Below are 22,152 nucleotides of genomic sequence, written 5' to 3' on the forward strand. Positions count from 1 at the left end.
TAAACTCTGACAAGTGTAAATCAAGCTACCTAAGTAAAAGTACACAGTTACTATCAGTCGAATGTAATTAATGAAATATGTCAACAATAAAATAAGTCATTATGTAGAATGCCTCCTTTCACTGTTATATTATTATATAATATTATATATTTTTTTCTCAATATTTTACCATAGTTTACAGTGTTTTGTTGTTTATTTCTTGACCACTAGAGGGAGACATATTACATAACTTCACAGGAATGATGACTCATATATGTAGTTTAATTAAATAAATAACTAAATAAATACATTACTACATAAATTATACATGAAAAATTCATGAGACAAAATTAAACAAATGCTAAATTAATAAAATTAAACACTCATATGATTAATTAATTCTCAAAATTGAAATTAAAAAAAAATTGAGTGGGCTATTTATAGCAAGATTACTATTATTTTCCTTTATTTAACCAGGTTAGTCCCATTAAGATCAAAGATCTCTTCAGCATTCTCTAGCAGCAAGATAGTTAAAATAGAATTACAGTGCTGGCTGAATTTTAATTAATATCATCAATGCGTTTATTGTTAATGTCAAACAGTAGAGGAAAACAGTAAGATGTACTCCAGTACTCTACTTCTATTTTCTAAATAGAAATATAACAGCCTAAAAAAAACTTTAAATTTACCAATACTTTAAACTTTCAACATAAACTTAAACTTTATTACATTTCTTAATAAACATACAAAAATCTTAACCTGTGCATTAAACACATCCTAACCATTTACAAGCCATAAGCTGCACTAAAACCCCCAGGGAGCAACTTAGGTTAAGTTTCTCTTTCAAAGACATTTTGACGTACAGACAGCAGGAAACATAATCGCACCGTCAACATTGTGCATAAAGAACACCCACTCTACCAACTGCAGAAACGTTTTTATATATATACATTGTCCAGACTGCCCAAAATTTCACAAGCTGGAAAACAGTCCAGGCCAGAAGACATATTATGCCGTTATGAGTGAAAATCATAGCGCCATCTACAGGAAACAACATGTTGCATACATAGTTAAAGCTGCAGTGCGTAGAAATCCGGAAAACGCAAAATCCTGCATCCCCTCGAGCTGCTCTCTCCTCTCTCTCCTCTCTCCGCTCTCCCCTCTCTGTCCGAAGCCCCTCCCCCCACACGAGAACGGGCATATGCACGCGCTTCATACGTGCTCGCTACATCTGAGGAGGCTACCGCAGCGAGCTACACATTACCTTCTAACGACATCAACAGTTTGGACTGTCTTTTTGAAAGTCTGTCTTTCTTTTTTTGGGTTGTTTTGAGGTGTAGGCAGTTGCTGCCAATGCTGGAATAGCAAGCTTTTCAGTAGGTTGTTCCGCCATTGACCGAGGCTTTCACTATCTGCAGAGACCAGACGTGAACGCGCATCTCCTTTTGTGGAACAGCCAATAGGAACGCTCTCTCTGAAATGCCCTGTGATTGGTCAAAGTCTGCCGTCACGGGCAAGATTTTCTAAAGCCTGTAAACAGAGCCATGAGGAGGTGCAGAGGTGTAGTTTTCTCTCAGATCACTTGAATTACAATATGCTGAAAGGTTATTATGGAATTTTTGCCAAATTATGCCAAAATATTGTTGCCTACTGCCACTTTAAGTAAGCCCCAAATTTCACAACCTATATAATAGTCCCGGCCTGAAGACATATACGTGCCATTATGAGTGATAGTCATTACGCCCCCTACAGGAAACAGGAAGTTGTTGTAAATTGTCTATGCATTGTCTAATATTCCCCAAATTTTACAAGTTTTATAACAGTTCTGGCATGAAGACATATACGTGCCAGTATTGAGTTATGGTTATAGCGCCACCTACTGGCAACAGGAAATGGTTGTATACTGCCACCCACCCCCATAGAAGTGCCTTTAAAGGATGCCCCACATGTTCTCAACAGGTCATTTTCAGTGCAACATGCTCCATGCAGAAAATTCCCTCTAACTGTTGCGTGTGGTTTCCGACTCTCATGGGAATGCACGACAGTGGGTACCTCGGTGTGTGCAAGGGGGCGAGGGCCCGCTCAACGCTGCTTGCAGCTTTAATTATTCTTGTGATCATGGGGGAGATGGGGGGCAGACAGGCTTTGACGAGGAAAGTGGGGAGGGGATCAAGCTGACAGGTAGTGGGTTTGGCTTTATGGATGAGCTCAGTGATGGTTAATTCCGTTGTTGGTGTGAAGTTAGAAAGGGTGCTGATGAGTGGTTGGCAGGAGGTTGCTATACATGGTGGGTCACATGGGGAGGTGCAGGATGAGGCCAGCTGTTGGTGGATGGTGTTGCTTTTGTTTTTGAAGAATTGCAGAAAGGCAGTGCAGTAATCAGTGGAGATATTTGGGGGGAGGGTTCTAGGAGGCTGAAGAAGGTGGTTGACTGTTGAAAAGAGGGTTCTGGTGTTATCGGTACTGATGAGGTTGGAGTAGTAGGAGGATTTGGCGGTGGAGAGAGTGTTCTTGTAGAGGTGTAATTGTTCTGTGTATTGTTGGATGTGCACTTTAAGTCCAGTCTATTTGCACAGCCGCTCAAGTCGACGACCGGTTGTTTTAAGATGGCGGAGGTTAGCGGTGTACCATGGAGCGGTGTGGGTGTGCAGGTTTTCAGGGGGGGGCAGGGTATCCAGGGATGAGGAGAGACAGTTATTGTAGTGACTCACCAGTTCAGCAGGGGAGGAGGATGGGGGAGGCCTGGAGGAGGAGTTAATAAGGGTGATGAGATCTGTGGGGTTGATGTGTTTAATGTTTCTGAAGGAGATGGTCCGTTGATCTTTTATTTTAGATAGGGGGGCGTAAACCTCAAATAGTACATTTTTGTGGTCAGAGATGTGGAGGTCAGCATCAGTAAGGTTATGAGGGATGATACCAGTGCAACAGAATAAATCAAGTATGTGACCTTTGTTATGGGTTGGGAAATTGACATATTGTGTGATATCAAGACATTCAAGGAGTGAGGTGAAAGCATTGGTAAGACCACTGGAAGGGTCGTCATTATGGATGTTGAAGTCACCCAAAAGGTCGCCAGTAGGGGACATGGCACACACAGATGTTAGTAATGGTGAAAGTTCCGTGAGAAAGAGGGCAGAGGGCTTTGGTGGTCTGTAGATGGTGACAAGGATGATGGGTGTGGAGCCTGTGAGTTTTACAGCTAAACATTCAAAAGTGGAATGATGAGGTATGGTGACTGTACAGCTTGCCAGTGGTCCCTCTCATTTAGCCACTTGTTATCAACCGCCTTTTTTAAAATGCATAGAAGCTTCAAAATTCAGGAGTGGGGTATTTGAGGATGTATTTTGTATTGTAGAACAAAACATTAAAACCTCTTCAGCTTGTGTTAACCACAGACCTTATTTCAGGCATCTAACTAAAAACCCATTCTAAAAACCCATTGACTTCCAGACGAGCGAACTGGAAGTGCTAAAATGCTAACTCATTTTCGGGTTTTAGGACTCATTCCTGCAGCACTCTATTAGTACTTAACTTATATTGTCAGGGTCACAGACATCAGTCTTCAAAGTTAATAGATTTAAATGAGCTGTTCAGTCGAGGCAGGTACCAAATCTAGGAGATATTCTGAATTAAGAAGCCCACACATGAATGGAATGAGGTGAATGTTAGATCATTTGTTGGATAAGAGAAATGAGGAGTACTAGTTGACTGATTCTCTTACATGCTGTAGGTGGGCTGATAATTAGCAGGACAAACTCTCTGCCATCTAATTACTCATCTGATTGAATTCAACCCTCCGCAGTGAGAGACATCTCCACAGCCGCTCAGATTATACACTGTAGGTGGGCGGGATAATTACCAGTAGCCTGCTATGAGAGAAGAGATCTATTCCCTCAAGCAGAGAGCCACGACAAAACATAGAGGGTTACAAGTCGAAGCAGAGAGAAACTCTTCAGTTACTCTACTGTTGCTAATGACACCCCCTTCACCCACACCAGTGTCCCCATTTTCACTCCCAAGACGTTAAATACAGCAGCTTGGGCAGTAGCCCTAAATCTCAAACTATGATGTTGTATGTATATGGAGTAAAGGATACGTAATGAGGAGGTCAGGGTGGATGGATGGGTGAAATAAACACAGGACTTTAACCCAGGAGACCGGTGTGTCCCATGTGAAACAAGTGTTAATGTTGCGTAACTTTATGTTACGAGGTATCGTACTTATGTTGCATACGTAATGTAGCGTACGTAACAAACATACTTATTTTCAACCCAAAACGTGATCTTTTCTTAAACCTAACCAAGTTGTTTCCTGTGAAGATGGAAGTTTATTTTGAAAAGGCAGTGCATGCATGTAATGAGCGGAGATTGACCCATGCAAAACTGACACTAGAGGGGTAAGTAGAAGGTCATAGTTTGAAGCGTAGGGCCACTGACCAAGATGCTGTATTTGATGAGTTGGGAGTGTGAATGTGTTGGTTTAGATCGCTGTATGTGCACCGACATGCATGAAAAGGGCAGAAGGGAGGACATCCCCAAACTTAAAAAATAAAAACGGAAGTTATATCACTCCACTAGTCTACACTGACTTTACAGAGAAAAAAATAAATAAAAAAATAAATAATAATATATATATATATATATATACGTATGTATATATACGTATACATATACATATAAACTGTGGAAAAAAGGTTTGGAAACTTGTGTTTGGTCGAATATTTCTCTGTTGTTAAAATGCTAATTGGCATTGTATTTTACATCGTTTCTGAAAGCCTGTTTATTTACCTTCACAATGATGTCCAACTTGTAAGGATCATGCATTTGTGGGATGAGCAGCACAGCTGATTATGTGGTAGCGCCCAAGAAAAATTCGCCAAAATGCTCTGCCAATGGTAAACAGTGTATTCTCATAAGGCTACCAGGAAGCCTGCAATGACTGCCCTTCACCATCAGGCCCGTTTGCGCTGGTGTCGACAGCACAGACAATGGAACCTGAACATGTGGGGGAATGTCATGTTCAGTGATGAGTCCAGGTTCTGTCTGCGAAAGTTGGATGGCAGGGTCAAAGTATGGAGACGACGTGGAGAATGCTATGCTGATTGTTGCACCGATCGAGTAACAGCTTTTGGTGGGGGCAGTGTCATGGTGTGGGGTGGCATCTCCCTCACTGGCAAAACAAGGCTTGTCATCATTGAAGGCCATCTCAATGCAGGGAGATATCGGGATGAGATTCTGCAGCCAGTGGCGATCCCATATCTCCACAATCTGGGATCTAACTTCAACCGCCAAGATGACAACGCTCGCCCCGACAGAGCCAGGGTTATCATAGACTACCTCCACAATGTGGGAGTAGAGAGAATTGAACGGCCTGCCAAGAGTCTAGACCTCAACCCAATTGAACACTTGTGGAATCAACTTGGGCGTGCTGTACGTGTTAGAGTGACCAACACAACCACGTTGGCTGACCTGCAACGAATCCTGGTTGAGGAATGGAACGCCATCCCACAGCAACGTGTGACCAGGTTGGTGACCAGCATGAGGAGGAGGTGCCAGACTGTTGTGGCTGCGTATGGATCTACCACCGCTACTGAGGCTCCTGACGGTGTATTAAATGAATGAAGTGTAAAATTGCAAATATGTCTTGTTTGTTCCTTGTTACTGATAGAGAGTTCAATCATCCAATCCACCAAACAACTCAAAACAAGAGTCAATACCAACAGGAGTATACACTGTTTACCATTGACGGAGCATTTTGGCAAATTTTTCTTGGGCGCTACCCACATAATCAGCTGTGCTGCTCATCCCACAAATGCATGATCCTTACAAGTTGGACATCATTGCGAAGGTAAATAAACAGGCTTTCCAACGATGTAAAATACAATGCCAATTAGCATTGTAACAACAGAGAAATAATCCATCAAACACAAGTTTCCGAACTTTGTTTTTCCAGTATATATATACTATATATATATATATATATATAATATATATATGTGTGTAAAGGGGGGACTCGTGGGTACCCATAGAACCCATTTTCATTCACATATCTTGAGGTCAGAGGTCAAGGGACCCCTTTGAAAATGGCCATGACCGTTTTTCCTCGCCAAAATGTAGCGTAAGTTTGGAGCGTTATTTAACGTCCTTCCCGACTAGTATGACATGGTTGGTACCAATGGGTTCTTTAGGTTTTCTAGTTTCATATGATACAAGTTTTCACTCTGACTTTAAAACTGAGCCTGCTACGACCTAAAAATCTTAAGTTGCGCTAATGCATTAAAGACATTATTGGCGTTAAAACAAATATTAAGTTGCATCCATCTATCAATCATCTCAAAGCCTAAAACTCCTTCTCCAGGGCTGCTTCTGTTGACATCTTCTTCTTTGAGATAAGTTTGGATTTAATGGAGAAATCGATACGACAAAATAACTTTTACTGCAATTGATGTTATCAGTCCATGTAATAAAAAGAGCTAGTGTCCCTGGTATTTTGCACATGCAGTATACATCCTGCTAGCTCACCTCTAACAACCCTGTCATTGTTTGGTGCCTACACAAGGAGCAGTAGCTCTAAAGAAGTCATTAAGCTTTGGTAAATGTCACCTTAACCCTCTTGATGACTGAAATAGATCCAGTCTGAGTGTCTTTTAGAATCAGCGAGTTTGGGAAACTGGTTTGCCAAATATCAGCATTCGCCACATGTAATAATACAGCCCAATTACAGCATGCAGGACAGCACAGTAGGACTTAATCATCCAGCTAAATCAGCCTTTCACTGCATGCTTTAGTAATTAAAATGTTTGAGCGATTGTTTATTTATAAAGCTTGACTCCTCCTGTCTCGACTTCACAGCAAATTCAATTATTATTCCAGAGGGGACCATTAGATGCACACAGTGTTCCCACTTGTAAATCACAAATAATATGATATTAAGACAACTGTGTAACCACACAGCAATAATCCTGAAATGATAATAGTTCTGTTGCTTTAGAGCCTCAACTACTTCACTGAAGTCAACATTTGATGTCTTTTGTTACTGCTTACATATCTGTCATGTTTATGTAACAGGTGGAAATACTGCAACAGGAATAATCTCAAAGCAATAGCAAAAAGAGGATGATGAGTTACATGAAATGTTTGTGCTCTCCAAATTAAAGAAGTTGCTGTGGATAGATTGTAAAATAAAGATGATTTTAAAGAAAGTGAAACTTTTAACCTCACATGAACATTAAGCCATATTCCAACAAAAGCCCTGTCTGTGCGCCGGTGTTGGAATTAACCATTTATTCTGTTAATTTCCCTTCAAACATATTTAAGAAAGCATGATCTTAATCTTTAAATTGCTTTTAAAGGGGAAATGTTTGATACAGCACATTATTCATCAGAATTATTACAGCACCAGCAGTAAATGTTGGCTATTTAAAATCACTTCGGTGTCACTGTGTGGAGTCATTCTGCTATATGCATATAATGCATTGAGTTTCTTCTAAATGAATAAAGTAACAGCAGATCTTAATCTTTAAATTACCCCTCATTTTTTTTTTACATTTTAAGCTTCATAAATGAAACGTGTGAATGCACAGCTATGAGTGAGCAGGACACTTTCCTCTGGGTTCCTCTGTGAGGGTTTGCTGATGAGGGGATTGACTTCCTCCAACTAGACAACATCAACATCTTCATCATCCGGAGAGGAGAAGAGGAGATCAGGATTAGATGGAGGGAATATATATAGAAGGAAAAGAGTGGCAGAGGAATGACTGCAGGTCGTCTTTTCTCTGCCTCATTACCACTAAGCATCAGCACAGCTGTTTATTGCGTTGCATTATTGGCAGATTGAAGTTAGAGCTGCTCTTAAAGAAATAGGAATTGAGTAAATCAGTTGGGGTCTATGCTGGCTTTGTCAATGAACTGAAGAGTGTCAAACATAAATTACTTGATGGTACAAGGCAGTCCCTTACGAAAAAATGGTATACTCCAAGTTTATTTTATCTGGTAAACTGAAATAAAGTTCAAGTATATTTCCCAAGTATACTTTATGTAGTAAGTATACTAATATCAATATACTAGTAGTGTACTACTTCAATACTTCTTGGGAATAAATTGGCACACATTTTAGTTTATAAAAGTATACTTTTAAGTGTACTTTAAGTCTAAGAATAATAAACTTACACAACTAGTTTGCATCTAAGTTGTATTTTCTACTGCAATTATACTATGAAGTGAAATATATTACAAATGAACTTAAAGGTATACTGTTAGTTTAATAGTTATATACTTGTAGCACACTTTTTAGTCTGAATTTAATTTTAGTACACTTTAAAGTATACTCTCAGTAAACTACTAATACTAAAAGTTTTCTTAAACTTGTAGTACTTAACAAATGATGTATGTATTGCATAAAGAGACTTGCTCCTTTTGCAATTTGAGTTGATGTTTTGTGATGAGATTGAAATAAATACATTAAATTAGTAGAAAATTATTTATGAATTTAAGTAAATTCATATCAAAACATACATTTACAAACTCTCACACACACTAATAAATTAGGATACTATATCAAAAAGTAAGCCTAAAACAAGTATACTTGGACTTTCCTGTATACTTGTCAGTATAAGCCAAGTATAATTTTGTTAAATATATCTCAGATAAGTACAGTACATAAAAAGTAAATTGAAAGCATACTCTTTTATTTTAAGTTGAAAAGAAGTATACTAATTGCGATGTTTTGGTTTGGTTGGGAGCCCAAAGCAGAGACGGACACAGGTAAATAAAAAATTAAAAGAGTTTATTTTCCAACCAAAAAGAACGCAGGCAGTGGAGGCAGGGAGCTGGCTGACTCATGGAGGAATCACCAGGGAGGAGAGAACAGACACGAGGGCTAAGCACATGGAAAAAACTCAGTCACCGAAGACACGGAAGCTGGCGAAACAGCGAGGCACACTGGATGACCTGAGCAAAAGACAGAGAGGGGAGAGAGGGAGAGCAAACACAAAAGAACCTACCAACAAAACCAAAATTAAAGGGACTGTTTGTAAGTATCAGAATTGCTTGTTAACATCGACACCTGTGGCCGTTAAGTCAACGAAAGTCAGCACCCTGTTGCTCGCGCTTGTGCTTGCTCTACATAGACATGAACGAGCGTCGCTCAAAACAGTGAGGCGACACACGTCAGCTAAAACCACAATATCACTCTATATTTCACCTGCTTGGCAGTAATGTTAGCTGACCAGACGAAGGTCTCCATGAATCAATGCTGATCCTAGTGTTGGCTTTTCCTGCCTCAGCCTCCCGACCGCGGGGAACAGGTGAGACACCGGAGTTTTGGTCAGAGACGATAACGTTTCTCTCTGCGGAGCCCCGTCACTTCACGATCACATCCAGTGCCAAATTGAATGCCAATGCGGGGATTTCTGTACCTTTTATGTGGTGAAGCAGAACGTATCGGTGTGGAGGACAAGATCGCCTGACTTTCATGTAGAAGGGTGGAAGTTATGTCACAGACCTGCAATTAATGTTTGACTTTTATTAAATGTAACCACAATCATTCTCTAACCTTAACATACTGTGCCATAGTTTCCATGCACACATATTACAGAAAGTGGTGCTGACAAGTTCTCCATGTTCTCCATGAAGGGTGAAACTATAGGAGCACAAGTGGTGGAACCAAACTCTCAGACTCTGTCCACTGAGGCAACTCTTCCTGTAAATAAGTATGTTTGTAGTTGTAGAACTACAATGCATGCATAATGGATTAAGACACTGATTTACAACATGTAGACACATGTCTCTAGACAAATGATGATAAACCTCCAAGATCCTTCCAGGGTGGTGGCCTGGACCGCTCAGATTCAGCAGTAAAAATCAAAGTTGTGGAGGGACCAGCATCCATTGTGGCAGAGCTGATGTGTCATATTCAAGCTTCACAACTCAACAATCTTGAAGTTTATAGGCTGACAGCAGAGTTAAAGAGATGGATCCTACTGGTATTTATCATCCCAATCAAATGCAGTAACTGTATTAACTGCCAACAAATGACAGGGAATATTTCATCACACTACGTTGTAGATTCATTGATTCTTATAATGTTTGGCATCATCAGTGATATCAAAGAATCGAAAGCAAATCAGCTTCACATCTGGTCTCTGATCACAACCACTAAGAGGAGATTTAAACGAATCAAACAGGGATCACTGATCTCTGGCAGCTGAATCATCTCGGGCATCTTGAGTGTTTAAACAGGCAGAGAGGCTAAGTGGCTCTTCACAGAGAATCACTTTGATATCTTCTGCTCCTGGATGCTTTACAGCTTTACATATTTCCCTCATCTGTGGTCTGCAGAATGTTAACAGCCATCAGAAATGTCATAAACTGGCAGGGAGCAACAATAAGCAGATAAGTGCAAGTTAATTATACTCACAGCTGAGGGGCAAATTATTGCTGTGTGCCAGCTTCACGCAGAAACAAGAGCTTGTTTGGTATTTCAGTTTTTGTTTTTCTCAAACAATTATGATTTTATTCAACAACAAAACTTAATACCATATCAGTCAGATTTTGGCAGCAAACTGCGTGAATCTACTATGGATGTGGGGAAATAGTTGTTTTTGAGTTGTTATATATGTCTGACTGTTGCCTCTCAACTCAAAACCCAGCTCATCTACAACGACCCGTATGAACCATTTTAATCTGGTTTCCACTCACAACACAGAACAGAAACAGCCCTCCAAGTAACCAACAACCTCCTCTTCTCCTTAGACTCTGGTCACCTCAACATTCTCATCCTCCTCGACCTCACTGCAGCTTTCGACACCATCAACCACAACATTCATCTCTACCGCCTTGAATCCTCCCTCAACATCACAAACACCGCCCTTTCCTGGCTCTAGTCATATCTTAGAAATCGACAACAATTTATCAACATCAACAACTACACCTCCTCTCCCTCTCCTCTGTCCCAAGGTGTCCCCCAGGGCTCGGTGCTTGGTCCCCTTCTGTTCATCCTCTATCTGGTTCCCCTTGGTAACATCATAAACCCGCCATTGGCCTTCAGTTCCACTGCTACGCCGATGACATCCAGCTCTACATTTCTACAAAATCTTTCTTTTCAACTGCCACACTGAAATTAAATCATTGATGGAAACCATCTTCCTCAAACTCAGCTGTGATAAATCAGACATGATGGTCATCGGCCCAAAACCACTCACCATAACCACTCACAACTTCTGCCTCAACATCGACAACTCCACTCTGTCCCCCTCCCCTCACATCCGCAACCTTGGAGTGATTTCTGACAACCACCTCTCCTTCGAACACCACGTCAACCACATCACCAGGACTGCTTTTTTCAACCTTAAAAACATTGCTCATCTCCACCAATCACTCTCCTTTTTTGCTGCCGAAACTCTGATCCACGCTTTCATCAAATCCAGAATTGATTACTGCAACAGCATTCTTTACGGCTCACCATCTTAAGTCCTCAATAAACTCCAGTACATCCAGAACTCTGCTGCCCGTCTGCTCACCCATTCCCGGCTCCGTGATCGCATCACCTCTGTCCTCCAGAACCTCCACTGGCTCTCAGTCCCACAATGCATCCTCACTCACAAAGCCCTCCATAACTAGGCTCCCTCCTACCTCACAGACCTGCTCCACCACCACACGCCTTCCCACCCCCTCCACTCTTCTGATGCCAACCTCCTTTCTCAACCTCTCATAACCAAGCACCAGACCTGGGATGACATAGCCTTCGCCATGGCTGCCCCCTCCCTCTGGAACTCACTCCCCAAACACATCAGAGACTGCACCAACCTGTCCACAGTCAAATCACTAATCAAAACTCACCATTTTAGATCCGCTTTTAATGTGTGATTAATGTTGTGTATTTATGATGTTCTTGTTTATGATCATTTTAGCTGTGTGAAGTGTCTTTGAGTTTTTTGAAAAGCGCTACATAAATTAAATGTATTATTAATAGTAGTAGTATTTAACCTTTTAATGTGTATTTATCTTGCATGTATACTTTAAGGTTAGAATCCAACAAATTAAAATCAAATCACACCAGTCTGAAAAAAGAAACCTTTTATTTTCATCAAACAGGATTTTTTCTGTAACCAAACAACCAGAATTATGATTAAAATCTTCTGGATATAGTTTGTTTTCTTCTTTTTTTCATGGCATGTCACTCAAACTCTGACATCACAGTTATTCACCAATCAATCACCAATACTAAGTACCATTACATTATTATAGTTAGACTGAGAACAATTCAGCTTAACTACAAACATTGCCATAATAAAAAAAAAAAAACACCATCAGCAAAACCTGATTGATGAAATGTTATGTCCAAAATTATTTTAGGTGTACAGGTGAAAATTCGCAAGTCCAAATATTCAGCTGTTTGGACACCGTTTTTGTGTATGGTTTGACAGAACACTGGACTGAGACAAAAAATTCACAGCTAAAGGTCTGCTCGCTGACTGCCAAATGTTCCTCTTTCTTTTTAGCGTCATGGTAAGATCTGGTCAATTTTTATACTATGCCCTATCAAAATAAACCAATAAATCATTTATGTGTTTTTCAAAAATGAAACATGCTTTTTTAAATGACATACTTTTAAACATTTTTTAGTTATCTGAGGATCTCCTTAGTAGGGTAGAAATTTGCTGACCCAGCTGCACTGTTATCTAGGGTGACCAGATCCCAGCAAACCAATTGTGGGCCAAAGAGTAATGTTTGTGTAGGACAATGTGGGACACGTTACCAAGGCTGAGAGGTAGTCTACAATTTTGATATGATGTCTTATCTAACTTAGATAAGAAACATTTCAATTCTGCCCCTTATCTCGTAACATCTCTATGCTTTGCCCAAATGCATCCATAGAACGGCACGTCTTTTTGAGCCGCATGTTTCTTGTGATACTCACATGAACTGTGTCACTTCATGTTGTGAAATTGAAAAATTAAAATTTCACAAAAACCTCTGAGAATCGCCTTCCACCGGCTTATAAATACTTCTAGTCTTGCAGTCTTTGTTGTAGCAGCTCTTCCTCTTCTTTGTGGTAGTTTCCATTATTTTCCGCCTAAATCCGCATAGCTTGTGACTTTGCGGTGACTCGCAATTTTCTCCGTTGGGCATAGCGTAGCAAAGACTGTGAAATGTTAACCTGCACTTTACCCACGTGTGCTCAGTTTGACAGCAAACACAGCTCCGTGATGACAGCCTTTCTTGCTTTCTCCACAGCCATTGGACAAAAGCCAGATTTAAAAAAAAGCGTCTGTCCTGCAGTGGTTTGACTTTTTAAAACTCGAGCCAATGAAAATGTGGGACATCGTCTCAATATGTGGGACGTGGGACAAGGGTTAAAAATGCTGTGCAGTCCCTCGTAAAGAGGGACACCTAGTCACCCTACGGTTATCTGTGCAGGCATGGTTACTTCTACAGTTTTACTCATCATTGACTCTAGAGTGATGCTGCAGAATTGATGCAGCAGAGATACACAACACTGGCGTGTGTGACAGAAACATAATGCCTTTCATCAGTTGTTGACTTGTTGTTGGGTGAAAAAATAAAAATACACCCAGATTAAGTTTAAAGATCCACTTTGAAGTTTCAGCAACTTTTGTCATTAAAATCCCATCTGTGCTTCGGGGTCCTGCAGAGAGACGGTGGTATGTGTGTTTCAGAAACAGCTGCTGTCGATCCTCTTTCTGCTTCTCATCCTCCCTCTATCTGCGGCGCTCTTTACTCATGAGTTGAATCAACACATGGGGGGGATTTGCTTCATTTTCAAGAGTTAATATCAGGCTGTTTTTATTATATTCATGTCCGCTTGACACCGTCTCTCAGATTATCTCTCTGTCTCACTCTTGATCATCTCTCTGCCTTTCCATCGAGCCAGAATCCACCTGTCAGCCCCGAGCAGATTAGCGTTTCAAAAACACATTAACTGTCTCTGCGTGCAGTGAACGACAGCCACAGTGTTATAGAGTCTGCGCTGCTGTCGGTGTTAAAAGCTTTACTCTTCAGAGACATTTGGAGAGCTGGGAGAGGAAGCTCCCAGCAGGAGGCATGCAGCAGGGAGGAGGAAACTTTTAAGTGGGAGTAGAAAGAGAGCGAAAGTAAAGGCGTTTGAGGGAACCACATGTGTGATAGTCTAGAGATGATCACGGTTCATGGATGCAATAGTTTCCTGCTAATGTCACTATGTTTAGAAAAGAAAGAAGGGGTATAAGAATAAACTGATTGGCAGTGTCAGTCCACCACTACACTGATTATGGCTCAAATATTTCAAACCTTCACTACAGCAAACATTCACCCAGTCATCCGCATACAAAAGTTCTCATAAATGAATTCAGACTACAGACTAGGAGCTCAGTTTTAATAGAACAAAATTGTTAGAATGGTTTGAACCATGAGAAGGGAAGAAGTCACACTCTGGTGCTGGAGTTTTATGTGGGAGGAACAGTTTGACATCTTTGTTTCAAAAAGCATTTCTCAGGCTACATTACATAATGATATGTTTTAGATAAACCTTTGTAGCTTCAGATGTCCAGTTTTAGTGAAACTGTTTGTGGTGAGGTTTGTGTGTGTGGGGGGGGTAAAGGTTAGTGGTTCACTGATGTCACAGCTTTCTTGTTGACGGACGTTTTCTCATTTTTCTCAGAGGCCTCTCCTTGCCAGCTTCAAGCTAAATCTTAATTCACTGCTGTTTAAATTTAAAGCTGCTTATGTTATATTCCTTAAGATTTTCATTGGATTAAAACAAATTTTTGATAATATTGTATGATTGGATTTTCAGCACAACCCTGTCTCCGGCTGTAGCTCAGAGTTAGAGCAGGTCGTTTGTGACAGGGTTAAAAATGCCTTCGTGCATGCTTTATTTTTTGGGGGGAATTTGGTTTGTTTTGATTCTATTTTGTATGTTTTATCCCTGTATGTTTGTTACCTGAGTTGTTGTGTTGTAGGTTCACCTACCTTTTAATTGTTTGGGTTGCTTTTAATACATGGAATGAAGTATGTTTTTATTTGAGATTTCGTGAACTGAGCTCTGACCCTTGGACAGCCACACCTCCGATCAAGGAAACTGATCACGGGATGAGCAACTGGTGTGGCGAAGCCGCATGCAATCAGTGAGATGCGACACAGACGGAGAGGAGAAAAGGAGGGAGCGGCAGTCCAGGGGCAGAACAGCTCTCCTGACGACTACCACCACCTACCAGCCCAGTGACCAGCGAGTTGCGGTGGGACTACATACAGCAGACCGTTTCCACCAACGCAGAATTACTCAGGCCTGAGTCGACAGTTGGTCTCCTGCCGCCCAGGAAAACCATTTCGGGATGGGCAAGACGGGCAGACAGCATGGTAGGAGTACGGGAGAAACCAAGATGCGGATACGGGAGGAGCCGCTGGATTGGACTGGATTAAACCTCGGAAACACCAAGAACGTCAGGAGCGCGTGGCGGCTGCGTGGCGGCTGCGTGGCGTGGTGGCTGCGTGATTCACGTGTCAGCACACCAGCTGCATTTCAGCTGTGTGTCTGCTGCGTTTCTGCTGCTGCAGCTGCTGCTATCAGTCCTTTCTTTCTACAGGAGTTTGCCTTTTAAAGGCCATTTCTTTTCATTATAAATATTATTTATATTTATTTTAGACAGAGAAAGGTTAAGAAACGTGTGGTAAATAATAGTAATTATCACAATTAAAACTCCGTACTATATTCATTCATGGAGCTCTTCAAGTCACTGCATGTTCTACAACACTGTCTGGCACATATTTCAGAATAAAAGCCTTCTGTTAACAAATGAAGGAATTCTGTCTACAGAAAAAAATGCTTGAGGGCTTTTATTTTGAAATGAAAGCAGGAAGTGTTGATTTAAAAATAAGTCTTTACTTTTTTTTCATCATCGTAACACATTCTACAGATAGACATCGAAAACTGTAGTAATCTTGCTGGTATGATGTCAATAAACAGTCAATAGATCACCTTCATTGTCCATGACACATTCTACAGATGTCTAGACATGTAAACTGTAGTAATGTAGCTGATATGATGTTAATATACAGTCAATAGATCACTTTCACTCAATAGATCACTTTCACTGTCTGTTGCTGCTGTGAAACGCACGAGGCACGCGTCAAAAATAGGCTCCCTCTATTCTCTAGAAGAGACGCAGCTGAGACGCGCGTCTCACGCGGGCAGTGTGGCTGCTCTAACCTGTTCACACGGACGCCGAAATAAAAAACCACAGGTAATGCAGCCGCCACGCGCTCCTGACGTTCCCTGTGTGTCAGGGCTGTTAGAGAGCTGGATTGGACTGGACTGGACCGCTGGATTGGACTTTTTATAGGGTTTTAACCTTGCTGCTAACAGCACTTTTACTCCTTTTAGCCTTTAAATTAATCATTCATTTAGTAGCATCCATGTTATTTAAATTGTAATAAATCTGGTTTTAATTTGACTTTAGACTTCTGTCTGGTTTTTAACTCTGCTCCCTTGATTTTAGAAGAACCTGAGTCTTTCAGAGTCTTAGGCTCTAAGTTATTTCCTAGGTGGCGTTGTCGGCTTCTAGTAAAATCCACTATATAGTTAAATTTAACTGGTATCTAAAGGTGAGGCTTTGCCATTGGCTGTTGGGCCCGGGCCACACATTCATCAATCTGAAGGTTGGCGGCTCGATCCCAGGCTCTTCCAGTCACATGTCGAAGTGTCCTTGAGCAAGATCCCAAATTGCTCCAGAAGGCTGTGCAATCGGTGTGTGAATGAGTTTTTAGATTAGATCAGATTAGATCCACCTTGCATGGCAGCCTCTGCCATCAGAGTATGAATGTGTATGTGTGAATGGGTGAATGTTGACATGTAGTGTAAAGCGCTTTGGGTGGTCAGAAGACTAGAAAAGCGCTATATAATTGAGATCCCATACAACTTAACTGCACTCTCAATTACGTTTCGAGGGAAACATATTTTTTCCCCCGGATTACGGTTGCAGTTTTAAACACGTAATTAATGTCCTAAATTGAAACAGACAAAACCCAACAAATAGGTTTAGTAAAAAAAAAACATGGTTTGGCTTAAAATCACTACGTTTGGTGTGTTGTTAAACTACAGACGTAAATTAAAATAAGTGAATGTTGACATGGCACACAGACAGTGGTCTCCTGGGTTGAAGTATGGTGGGGTTTTTTTTTACCTCAACTCTATGTGGACTGTCAAAAACAAACGTAATCCGTGGCAAAATACGCTTCCCTCAAAACGTAGTTCAAAATGCAGTTTTGTTGTATAGGAACGTAATTTTTAGGAGACGGCTGTTCAGCAATAGCCTTTCGATGTATTTACATTTACATATAGTAGTGTCATTGTAAGTGGCAGAGTCTGCCGTTCCCGCCCTAGATTAAAATTGTCTATGCTATCCTACAACGTGAGTTTGTTTGGCTGCACTGTAAACAGATACCCCATTTGCTCTGTTGTATTTCTGACCTGCTCGACGGGGAAATAGCCCCAAACCATGGGTGTTGCCAAATGAACAGAACTGAAATCGTCAACATGCAATAACTGATATCATCACCTTTTTAAGTTGTAACTGCCAACTTGTTAGCAAACAGTTGCTTATTTACACATCCAGCAGTTACGAAGCAACATTATCATTCATTTGGAGACGTGTTTGTGTCCACCTGCATGTCAAGTCCAATACTCACTCTCTTTTTGCTCTGTTTTTGGTCTCTACCAACTCCTGAGGGAAATATCTGTCTCTTTAGCTGCTAAATGCTCAACTAGGCTCACCAGCTTACTGTTTCTGTTTGCTGTTTGGTGCTGAGCAGGTAGTGTACTGTGAGTTATTAGAACTTTTTTGCTAAAAACAGCTGCCTGCTGCTACGAGAGTGAGCCAAAACTGTAAAGTTGCAGCCCAGACAGCTGAACAATGAGCTGAAACTCACTATAAAACTCTGTAAAGATGAGTGGAGCTGCAGATTCGGGTGATAATTCTCTGTAGGTTCATCACTATGAGGGACTCCTTTCACATTGTCACACCGTTTCACATTGTCATTTGATACATTATTCTAAAAAATACTGATTATATCCAGTTTAAGGATTATAACTTTAAAGCCCAGTAGATCCATGACTAAGCTTGTACATTTGGAATCACTTTTGTAACACGGTGAGAAAAAATCTTCCTCACTGAAGTACATTTACTTTAATATTTACTGAAGTTATTTTTCCACCAAAGATCTTACAAAGCTTAAACCTTCAAAGAGAGGGATTAAAAGTTGCAAGTAAGTGGGAGGGATGGTTGAAAGAAAAACATTGCTGGAAGGTTGACATCGTAAAATATCCCTTGAGGGTTAGTGGGTGACCTTGTAAAAAGTGGGTGAGATCATATGATCGCAACCAAACGTCATGATGACTGAACTTCCAGGGGATATAAAACAACATCCTGCCAATCTCTCTTTAAGGAAAACCCAACCACAAGAGGGCCTAGCTTCACATTTTCCATACCCATACACCATAAAAATACGGATACCTCCATTATTTCCAACATTTCAATATGACAAAGTGACATTAGCCAAGAAATTGTTACAAAGACATTAATTCAACATTTACATTTTTTGAATACTTACAATTGAAACAAGAATATCAACACCTCATAAGTCCAACACTGTTGCCTGTTTGTATCAGTATATTCACAATTTACAGTAAAGCAACAGAAAGACAAAACTGTGTCAATTGTTCTTTTTTGCCTGCCGACATGCTTTTGAGCCACATCTGCCTGCAAAGTCTCCGACTGGCTCTGAGTGCAGCGTAAAGTCCTGGAGCGTGTAAGGACTCCCCTGTCTGTTTATCAGACCTCCAGTTAAATGAAATACTCCTTAGGGTTTTCAGTGGAGACGTTCTGGGAGTCAGTCTGGTTGTTGAAAGGGAAATCTTGGCTGTCCTCCTGTTTGACCCCCTTCACTTCCTGGTTTCGATACGTCTCTTTCCTCCGGTAGAGGAATCTGGCAGTTATCGCTAGGCCGCTCACTATCACAAAGATCACCACTGCTATGACACCTGCAAGGTAGAGGACATTTCAAGATCTAATAGGCTGAAATATCAGATAATCGTTTCAAATTTCTACTCTGAAGTCGGAGCAAAATTCTGCCCATTTTTCTCCAATTATACTACCATTTAATTTCCTAATGTTTCGATTATCTTGCTAATCTAACTTTCAAGTACATCAGACACCAGTTTAAATCTTTTGAATCTATCGGGCTCTTCTGCTCTGTTGAGCACATTTGAGAATATGAGAGAAGCTTTCATTTAATTGGAATTCCAAAATATCACTGAAATCAATTTAATACTACATTACATTATAAAGAGACCATGCTTCTTTTTTTTTAAAGATAACAGCAAAAAAGTTTTCCCATCAGCAAGTAATTCCTGCATGGGTTTAATTAGGTGAGCTGCCCTTTGCGCACCGAGACAGAGTCAGGCCAGTTTAATGCACAGTTTTAAATGACTTTTCTCTGGATCTCACCTTTTCTATCTACACGATTATAGATTGAACCTTTTCAGTCCTCACTTTGAATCAATCTGTGCTGGTAGAGCAACAAAGTTTTAAATTAGTTTTAAATGGGCTCTTGCCTGGCACACCACTTTACTCTTTCTCAGAGCTCAACATCTGTCCACAACGTTGTTCACCCCAGTAAAAGGTGATGTGTAACCTTTAATCTTTGTCACTTTGTTGAAAAATGCACCAAACAAATACATTAAATATGAATATTTGATTGATGAAAATCAAAAAAATATGATTGACTTGACAATGATTGTCAGAAGCGTACCAAAAACTAAAGATTCTGGTGCTCTTGTTCCAGTTACAGTGAAATACAGTGAAAAGGTTCAGTACCTCCAATCAGAGCCGAGTCAGTCCTGATGGCATTGACTAAAGGTTGACCTGAACCCACTGAACCAGACTGGTCTACAGCAGAGAAAGAAGACAGAGGGGGGGAAAAGATATTAAAAACTCCAAATGAAAAACCAAAGGGCACCAAGAAACAGGAGGCGTCGAAGAGTAAGAAAGAAATAACATGAAGGAGAGTGAGGAGACAAGAAAACAAGATTTGCAATTAGAGGAAAAAGATGAGGGAATCATAGAAAATGTAAGGATAAATGACACAAAATAAGCGGATCAGAAAGAGAGAGAGACAGAAGAAATATGCAGAGACAAGATCAGAACAACATCATTCAGAGTAGATGGGGAATACTACATCAGCGCTCCAAATGGCTCTAATAAAGCATCACAAACTGGATGAGAACGAGCCCAAAGGAGAGAAATCCCAAAGGAAACTTGCCTCTGTGGTCAAAATTAATTAAAGCATTGATCACACTGTCATTAGTCTCCAAAAAAACAAGGAGGATACTGTGTGAGATTAATGAGCCTTTTTATTAGCTGGAAAAGCAGCTTTCATGCAATTTCGACACGCAGAAATGGAAAGACAACAGGAGACGTGTGCTGCTATATATAGGTTAAACCCCAGAGCAGATACACAGAAACAGTTGGAATATAACGTGTTCACCAACTTCTAATGTTATGCTATCAGTAATAATTAAAGGGACTGTTTGGAAGAATCAGAAATGTCTTGTTAACAGCGACACCTGTGGCCGTTAAGTCAATGAAAGTCAGCGTCCTGTTGCTCGGGCTTGTGCTCGCTCTACATAGACCTGGTGAGATGAACGAGCATCGCTCAAAACAGTGAGGCGACAAACGTCAGCTAAAACCACAATATCACTCTATATTTCAGCTGCTTGGCAGTAATGTTATCTGACCAGACGAAGGTCTCTCCATGAATCAATGCTGATCCCAGTGTTGGCTTTTCCTGCTTCAGCCTCCCAACCGCGGCCGGAGGGAACAGGGGAGACACCAGAGTTTTGGTCGGAGACGATAACGTTTCTTGCTGCAGAGCCCCACACTGTTAAGAATTTCCCAGTAAAATAACAGTAAAGAACTGGCAGCAGGGTTGCCTTTATGTTACTGTAAAATTAACATTATTATACTGTCGCTGAAATTTACAGCTTTGTACTGTTAATGAAAAATACAGTTTGAACTGGTTTTCTTTTATTAATTTAACAGTATTTTACAGTTAATTTACTGTTTAAAGATACATTATATAACTGTTTTTCACCTTTCTTTTACATTATCTTACTGATTTGTTTTAATGCACTATTTAGGTTGTATTTTTTACAAAACATTTAATAAACATTATTTTGTGCCTAGATGAATAGACTTAGCAGGTTACAGACATAGAAATAGTCACACTAAATACAATTAAAGGCACTTGTTAGGAAAAAGGCTATAATAGACTTGTTGACACTTTTCCCAAAATGTCTGTCTGCCATGGCTACAAGCTCAGAATGCAAACCATAACAACATGTGAGTGAAGAACAATAAAGCTAATTCACTGATTTTACAATCATGTACAATGTACAAGCCTCACATGTGCAGATCAGAACCCAGAATTCAAAAATATACTGCATGAAACTGTTACTGATGATACTTTAGACAGTTGATCAGCAGTAAAGTGATGTTTTTTAAGAATGTATTAGAGTTCAGTTAAAAAACGGCCTATGAGCGTAATTTAACAGGTTTTCTTTTGTATTAACAGTAAAGCACTGTTTTTAGCAATAACAGGTTAATACTGTTGAATTCCTGCTGTAAATTAACAGCAATTGTTTACAGTGCACCACTTCACAAGACACGGGAAACCTCTGTTGGTCTGGAGGAGCAGCAGCATTTATTTCTGCACAAACGTCCACTGTACATTCACTAGATATTCTCAGAGCTAAACTAACTCTCCTGCAGTGTGGAGTGTGCGCGCATGCACGTAAGAGTGGAGCAAAAGACAGAACAAGCGCGGTGTGTGAGTGAAGGCAAGCAGGCAGAGGAGCTTAGGAGCAGAGACTCCGACCCTGGAGACCAAAGCTACGGTCTCCTCCGCGTCCTCCGACCGCGGCCAACACTGTTTAACAGACGGGCTTCACTAAATTCAACCAAGAGGTTTTGGTGCTTCCGTGTAGTTTGTGTTGGAGTCTGAGTCTGAACAGCGTAGCCACACGTGAGCGCGCATGAGACACTGACCCGCAATGATTTATACGTGTAAGAAGTTACAAACAGCCCCTTTAAGTAGTGTTATCAAAAATGTCTTTGTCGTA

At 40.6% G+C, this 22,152-nt stretch overlaps 1 protein-coding gene across 1 annotated transcript in view; it reads right to left on the minus strand.

Moving 5' to 3' along the window:
- Positions 1 to 17,147: 17,147 nt before the first annotated feature.
- Positions 17,148 to 22,152, minus strand: part of LOC119498731 (contactin-associated protein-like 4) — a 156,113-nt gene continuing 151,108 nt past the window's right edge. The window contains exons 23-24 of the mRNA XM_037787780.1: positions 19,850 to 19,921; positions 17,148 to 19,014 (exon numbers count right to left, since the gene is read on the minus strand). Of these exons, the coding sequence (XP_037643708.1) occupies positions 18,818 to 19,014; positions 19,850 to 19,921 (269 nt within the window). The 3' untranslated portion in view covers positions 17,148 to 18,817. The remainder of the gene's footprint in view (positions 19,015 to 19,849; positions 19,922 to 22,152) is intronic.

The sequence above is a fragment of the Sebastes umbrosus genome, chromosome 12 (genome assembly GCF_015220745.1).
Source record: "Sebastes umbrosus isolate fSebUmb1 chromosome 12, fSebUmb1.pri, whole genome shotgun sequence".
Lineage (NCBI taxonomy): Eukaryota > Metazoa > Chordata > Actinopteri > Perciformes > Sebastidae > Sebastes > Sebastes umbrosus.